At 46.4% G+C, this 7,726-nt stretch overlaps 1 protein-coding gene across 1 annotated transcript in view; it reads left to right on the forward strand.

Moving 5' to 3' along the window:
- Positions 1-4,514, forward strand: part of Osbpl11 (oxysterol binding protein like 11) — a 61,766-nt gene extending 57,252 nt beyond the window's left edge. Inside the window, exon 12 of the mRNA XM_050159837.1 lies at positions 2,980-4,514. Within this exon, the coding sequence (XP_050015794.1) occupies positions 2,980-3,042 (63 nt within the window). The 3' untranslated portion in view covers positions 3,043-4,514. The remainder of the gene's footprint in view (positions 1-2,979) is intronic.
- Positions 4,515-7,726: the final 3,212 nt, after the last annotated feature.

Below are 7,726 nucleotides of genomic sequence, written 5' to 3' on the forward strand. Positions count from 1 at the left end.
TTGTAATTGCTATTCAGAATTACTCCCAGGTAACTTTGGGTTAAAGAAATGGGTATGACAGGAACAGATCTGTCTGTTGTTAAAAACTAGCTCTGGACTGCACAGGAGCTCCGCTTGTCATACATGGCATTAACAGGATTTGAAGGGTAGCCCTGTTTCATTCTTTCATTCTTCTCCCCTTTCTTTTTGAGACAGGGTTTCACTGTGTACCCTACCTGGCCTGGAACTCCATGTCAACCAGGTCAGCCTAGAACTCACAGAGGTCGGCCCGCCTCTGCCTCCCAACTACTTGGTTTAAAGCATGCGCCACCACGCCCAGTAGCACCCTGACATTCTTGCTGCTAGCAGGACAGGTGTCTTAGGTTTTCTCTTGCTGTGAAGAGACACCATAACCACAGCAAACTCTTCTAGAAGAAAGCATTTAATTGTGGCTGCTCACAGTACAGAGGTTTAGTGCATTATCATTTGAGGCAAGAAGTATGGCATCATGCAGGCAGACATGGTGCTGCAGAGGTAGCTGAGAGTTCTGCAACCGGATCTAAAGGCAGCACAAAGAGAGCAACACTTCCTCCCCAACCTAGTCCAGCAAGGCCACACCTCCTAACAGTGCCATGCCCTGTGAGCTTCAAATCACCACCACAAGTAAACATCTCATTTATAATTTTTTATAAAGATTTATTTTAGTATGTATACAACATTCTACCTCCATGCATGCCTGTACACCAGAAGAGGACACCAGATCTCATTACAGAAGGTTGTGAGCCACCATGTGGTTACTGGGAATTGAACTCAGGACCTCTGAAAGAGCAGTCAGTGCTCTTAACCTCTGAGCCACCTCTCCCTCATTTATAATTTATATGTAATACTGAGAGCCTACCTTATTTTTTTTGAGATTTATGTGTATGCGTGTTGATGTGCATGTGTACATGTGCACCACATATGTACACATACGGTACATGAGGAAGCCGGAAGAGGGTGTCAGATCTCCTTGACCTGGAGTCACAGTTATGAACCACCCATGTGCGGTCTAGATACCAAACCTGGGCAAGAACAGCAAGTGATTTTCACTGTTCAACCCTCTTGGCAACCCCCTATCCCCACACACTGTGATGTCTACTGAAATAATGGGTTTGTTCCACCTAGATGTTCTTTGTAACTGCCCCTAGAATCATAGTTTAGAAATGCAAGCTTAGATCTGGGTCCCTTTGTCCCTTTGCATGTGCTAGCCTTGACATTCGTGTAACAGACAGGGTAGAGGTGTGTGCTGTTCTTGCCTGCCCTTGCTCTGTGTGTGACTGGATGGTAATGTGTGATCCCAGGTGAGAAGCACTGCAGGGAACCAGTAAGGCTGAGGGTGGTTGCCAGTCATGGGTTGTGAGCCTCGGTGTTCATGCAGGCTCTTCGCTGCAGGGATTCCTGGGGTGGCGTCCACAGCACTTAGCATATCATAGGCGCTTCATAAATATTGTATGAGAACTTTGGCTTCTCATGGCTTCTATCTCCTTTCCACTAGACTCACTCAGTCCTCCCTCCTACCTCAGTCGGCAAGTGCTAGGATTATAGCTGTGTGCCACTCACCAGGAGCTCAAAGCCTGTGGTTTTTGTCCATAGAGTAAGGTGATTGGATAGCACATCATAAATTGATTAAATATATATGTTTATAGTATATAATAATATACATAAATGATAAAATCTCATAAAATGATGAGAGCAGTGTAAGTGCTGAGATCTATAGACCAGATGACTTCAGGAATGAACAGCCTAGTGGTTGATATCTTTTTTTTTTTTTTTTTTTTTTTTTTGAGACAGGGTTTCTCTGTGGCTTAGGAGCCTGTCCTGAGTGCTGGGATTAAAGGCGTGCGCCACCATCACCCGGCTAGTGGTTGATATATTGACGTGAAGGGAGATCCCATAATAAACAGTTGGAGTCAAGGACAAAGAATAAACTCAGTTCTGCATTTGGTGTAACAAGTAGGGGTTTCTAGGAATAAGGCAGTGTGAAGAATGGGTGAATGAGCCTGGTGGTGGTGCACACCTTTAATCCCAGCTCTTGGGAGGTAGGGAGTTCCAGGCCAGTCTCCAAAGCTACAGAGAAACCCTGTGTGTGTGTGTGGGGGGGGGGGGGTTAAGTTCAGTAGATTTTCATTGTGGTCCTCAGGATTTGTTGTTTAAACAGGGCCCTGTGATCAAAGACAAGGCTTATGAAGACAGTCCTGATTGTTACAGGATATTATGAATTATGAATAGATTGAAGGAGACGTAGGGATAGAGGCAGAATTCCAGCCTGAGTTCCCTAGCCCTCTAAACCTAGGCCTGCTGTCCTCATTACCCCGACCTGTGGCCACATCCTGCTCTGTCTGCCGCAGTCTGCTCTTCTGCATCGCTGCCATAGCTCTCCCCTCCCTCTGCTCTCTGGTCTGCACTTCATGAACATTTCCTTGTGCTTGCCTGCTACCTGTGTTCTGTGGGGCTTGGTCTGCAGCATCTTGGCAAATGGAAGAATTGTACAGGTGACGTCTGCAGAATTACATGTGTAAGAGTCAGGAACGGTGTTTCCACACAGCACGGTTCCTTTCCTTGCCTCTGACAGAATCCCTGACACTAAGGAGGGGGGGTGGATTCAGGGCTGTAGTCTGTTTTGGTGTCAGGCAGGGGCCTGCTGGGAGCTCAGGAAGGCTGGTTGTGTCACCTTGGCAATCAGGTCAATAGGAAGTAGAGCTGGACAAAATCCCCACAGTCCCAAGTCCCCCAGCAGCCCACGGCCTCCAGTGAGATGTTACTTCTAAAAGGCTCCTCAACCTCAGCACACCATCAGCCTGTGGGGGAACCATTCACATTCAAACCGTGGTGTCCCCCTAAGCTGCAGGCATGGTCTGGGGTTGTATCGGGGATCCTCATTTTGCTGTTGCTCCTGGCTGGGTTTCTGCCTTGAGATGCTGGCAGGATGCTGCTTTAATCCCTTTTACTTACTTGTTTCAGGGAGATGGCTGGGTTTATCACAAACCCCTCTGGAAAGGAATTCCATCACAGCCAGCAGAGTGACACATGCTTTCTGAGACTGGACCAAATGAGGGTCTCCTGTATCCCCAAGCCCTCTCAGACAAGTCGTTGCACTGAGTGACCTGCCTCCTAATTGCACAGCCTGAAACTAGCTGAACACGAATGTACCTACTCGAGCTCATCACCCCGCAGCAAGACCAAAGTGTTCAGGACACGTGATGGGCCTCTCGGCAGCCTGTTCACCAACGTGAGCAATACCATCTTAGAGCCTTCCACCCCCCAGTACGTGTGTCATCTTATATCTGCTCGAGCCCCTGTTTGTGCGGGGCGGCAGAGGACAGCAGTGAGAACTCAGCGACTCTGGTTCCTTTGTAGTGAAAAGTCAGGTCCCTTGCAGAGTCCACACTGAAGTCCTCACTGCTCTTCCAGACCAAGAGGGAGAATAGCGGGACCTACAAGTGGATCGCGCCATTGTGCCTGAAGTCAGTGTTCACATCCCAAGGCCTCTTCCTTCGGAGGCTGTGCCTGCGCCCGATGAAGCCCATCACTTGCTCTGTTGGAACTCTCTTTTAAAAGGGTATTTATAATTAGAATTGTAACCATGGAGGAATTTTTTCTTCTAAGCATTTTAATATACTTGAAAACAACATTGACTTGAAAAATTTCAGAACATTTTTCAATACCTAGTTTTATTAAATATTACACTTAAGAGACAATTTTTTAAAATATGTTCATGTCAATATGAGATTTTGGCCTTTCTCAAGAACTAAGGCATTAAAAAAAATAGCAAATACTAAAAAACAAAGCTGTTACTTTTTCCGTACCTCTTCTCATTTGTAGGTTCGTATTCAGTATTATGTGCTCTCCTGAGTAAGTTTGCTTTATCTGACCTCTGTTCACTCAAAAGTTAAAACTAAAGCCTGTTCATGTCTGTCAGTAATTCAATTATGTCCGTGACTGAGTGCACGCAAAGTAGGGTTTATTCCATTTCCAAGGAAATCTAGAAGCTGAGGAAAGTGAGATAGAGGCAGGAATGTGCACTCAGGTAGAAATTGGGTTTTTATTGATATTTTAGTGGGGTTGAAGAATTGCCGGCCATGAACAGAGTAGTGCTAATTATGGTTTCATTTGAGTGTTTGCTGAGCGCCCCCTCGTGGTGCTGGCCGTTACTGCAAGCTCCCTTCACTGTCCCAGAGTGGTGCCTTACCCTGCTCCTGCCCGTGGTCTTCCAGCTGGTGTGCGGAAGGAGCGCACACCTGTCACTCAGCCGCCGAGCCAGGCGGCTGTGGCTGTGCTCTGAGAACCTCTTTCTTTAGAAGGGTTAAAAGGATGAAAACAGCAACAATGATTTTTTTTTCAGCAAATTGTAAATTAAAAGAATTGGTTTGTGTACAACCATTTTAATGATTCCCTTTTCATTTTTGCTGTGAAGTGCACTGAAAAAAGAAATCTCAAAATGAGCTATAGTTCATGTGTTGGGAAAATTGAAAAATAATAAAAATAGAGAACAGCAATGTTGTCGTCTGCTTTATGAGTGGAGAGAAATTTATATTTGTGATGCACGTCCCCCTCCCCCACCCACCACTTGCAAAGGAAATTAGTTCTTTCCAGGGGAATCTCCCCCTAGGGACACAAATCACACGCCTTTAATCCCAGCACTTGGGAGGCAGAGGCAGGTGGATCTCTGAGTTCAAGACCAGCCTGGTCTGTAGAGAATTCCAGGACAGCCAGGGCTACACAGTAACCCTGTCTTGACAAAATAAATAAACAAGCAAAAACTCAGACCACCTGCTTCTGCCTCCTGAGTTCTGGGATTAAAAACATGCACCACTATGCCTGCCTAGATTTAATAAGTTTTATTATTTTATTTTTATTTATGTATGCTTGTGAGCTATCACACGGTTGTGGGGAATTGAACCCAGTCCTCTGGAAGAGCAGCCATTGCTCTTAACCACTGAGGCATCTCTCCAGCCCTGCACATGTGGAAGCCAGAAGACGGTGTTGGGTCTCCTGGAGCCAGAGTTGCATGTGATTGTGAGTCTTGGGAACCAAACCTCAGTCCTCTGGAAGAGCAGCAAGTGCTCTTAACCCCTGAGCCATCTCACCAGCACCAATATTTAACGAATTTTTTTAAGGGTCACAATTTTTAAAATTTTTTTAAAATTTACTTTTATTTGTATTGGTGTTTTGTCTGCATGTATGTGTGAGAGTGTCAGAGATCTTAGAGTTACAGACAGTTCTGAGCTGCCTGTGGGTGCTGGGAATTGAACCCGGGTCCTCTGAAGGAGCAGTCAGTGCTCTTAACCACTGAGCCATCTCTCCAGCCCCAAAGGGTCACAATTTTAACTAGTAATGTGTTGGGTGGTGGTGGCACACATCTTTAATCCCAACACTCAGAAGACAGACAAGTGGAGCTCTGAGTTCAAGGCCAGCCTGGTCTACAAAGTGCATTCCAGAATAGCTAGAGCTGTTACACAGAAAAACCCTGTCTTAAGAAAAAAGTTAACTATTAATGTACAAAAGCAAGAGTGCCCAGAGCAGACTTTGGAAGCCAATAAAAACCCCCTTCGTGTGTACGTCACACACTTTGATCTGTCAGCTCTGCCCTGTCTTTGGGTATTTTTATAGCTGTGAAAATCATCATTATCACAATGGGGAGCATGGCATCATGCAGACAGATGGGGTGCTGCCTAATCTTGACCAGAAGGCAGCAGGAAGTTGACAGAAAATCATACTGGGGAAGCTTGAGCAAAAGAGATCTCAAAGCCCACCCCCATGGTGATACCACAAAACCACACCTAATAGTGCCACTCCCTATGAGATCATGGGGACTGATTGCATCCCTTTAGAGAACTCTAACACAACAGCTAAATAATAATACAGTTACCTTGGGTATGGGCATATGATCCACAACGACGGGGCGGTGCAGCCCGCTACCTCTGGGCCTGACGCTAGCCAGGCTGTACCAGTCAGACATGAACGAAGCTGTCGTAGCAATAGATGCATTGGATTCCCTTGTAGCTGCAGTAACAGGCAGTTGTGCGCCTCCTTCGTGACGTGGGAATCAAAACCAGGTCCTTGGCAAAAACAGTAGAGGCCCTCAACTGCTCCTGTCTCTGCAGCCACACACTGCCTCTCCCATTTATACAGCGGCAGATCCCTGTGGTGTTGGTCTGCATGACTTGAATTGTGCCAGCTGATTTTAGATCAATTTGACACAAGCTAGGGTCATCTGGCAAGAGGAACCTCAGCTGAGAACATGCAGTCTTCAGATTGCTCTATGGGTACAGCTGTGGGGCCTTGATTAACGTTTGACGTGGGAGCCCAGCTCACTGTGGGCAGTGCTACAGGTGGTTCTGGGCTGTATAAAAAAGCAAGTTGAGTAAGTCGAGAGTGCAAACTAGTGTTTCTCCATAGTTCTTCAGTTCTTTTTTTTTTTTTTTCTCCCAAGACAGGGTTTCTCTGTGGCTTTGGAGCCTGTCCTGGAACTAGCTCTGTAGACCAGGCTGGTCTCGAACTCACAGAGATCTGCCTGCCTCTGCCTCCCAAGTGCTGGGATTAAAGGTGTGCGCCACCACCGCCCGGGTCCTTCATTCAGTTCTTGCCCTTACTTTCTTTTATGTAGAATCAAACAACCTCTTTTCCCGCAAGTTGCTTTTGGTAATGGTATTTATCACAGCAATAGAAAGCAAATTATGACACTAATGATATGGAATATCTGTTTCGAGAATTTTCACCCTGGGGTAGATGAGGTAACAATCCCGGACACAGTTCAAATGAGAAACCAGAGTTAAATTTCACCAACATCCCCCCGTGGGGAGCCATAAGTTTATTAGGGTACTTACAGAACACGTGCACACGTGTGTTTGTGTATGTGTCCCTGAAGCAGCCGAACTAGAAGCCGTGCCCAGTGTAGGTGAGGACTTCCTCCTGAATTTTTAGGTGAAACACCCTCCCCTAGAATTCCCCAGTCTATGCGTTCTCCCCAAGATCGTAAAGACTTCTACAATTAGGATAAAATCGCAGGCATCTGGCTGAGAGGTGTGGCTAGGTACTGCGGGTCTCACAACTCTCCTCCACCTTTCCTTTTATGAGGGAGCCAAGAGTAGTCAAGAAGTCCAAATGAGATGCCCTTTTCAGCAGGAGAAGCCGAACTCCTGAAGGTGATAGTGAAGGCTTGGAGGATGGTCCTGTACCATGTTGGATGTGCTTGTGTGCTCTTTGTTAGTGATGGGATTTCTGATCCCTTTCCCTATTTTTTTAAAGGTTTATTTATTTATTATATATACAACATTCTGCCTCCGTGTATGCCTGCAGGCCAGAAGAGGACACCAGACCTCATTACAGATGGTTGTGAGCCACCATGTGGTTGCTGGGAATTGGACTCAGGACCTCTGGAAGAGCAGCCAGTGTTCTTATCCTCTGAGCCATCTCTCCAACCCCCCTGATCCCTTTGCCTTTAGAGAGACTGAACTTCCAGCAGACTGAGACAACCATACGCCTTGAGAGCTGCTGCCCTACCGTGTACTGGGCTGTTTAAGTTTGACCTGCCTTTAAAAGAAGAATGTAGGGGCCAGAGAGATGACTCAGGGGTCAACAGCATTTACTGTTCTTGCAGAAGACCTAAGTTCAGTTTCTAGAACCCACATAGTTCACAAACTGTGACTCTGACTCCAGGGGATCCGACACCCTATTCTGAACTCCTCCAGCACCAGGCGTGCATGTG

The sequence above is a fragment of the Alexandromys fortis genome, unplaced genomic scaffold, assembly GCF_014885135.2.
Source record: "Alexandromys fortis isolate MF-2015 unplaced genomic scaffold, M_Fortis_MF-2015_v1.1 scaffold_119, whole genome shotgun sequence".
Taxonomy (NCBI): domain Eukaryota; kingdom Metazoa; phylum Chordata; class Mammalia; order Rodentia; family Cricetidae; genus Alexandromys; species Alexandromys fortis.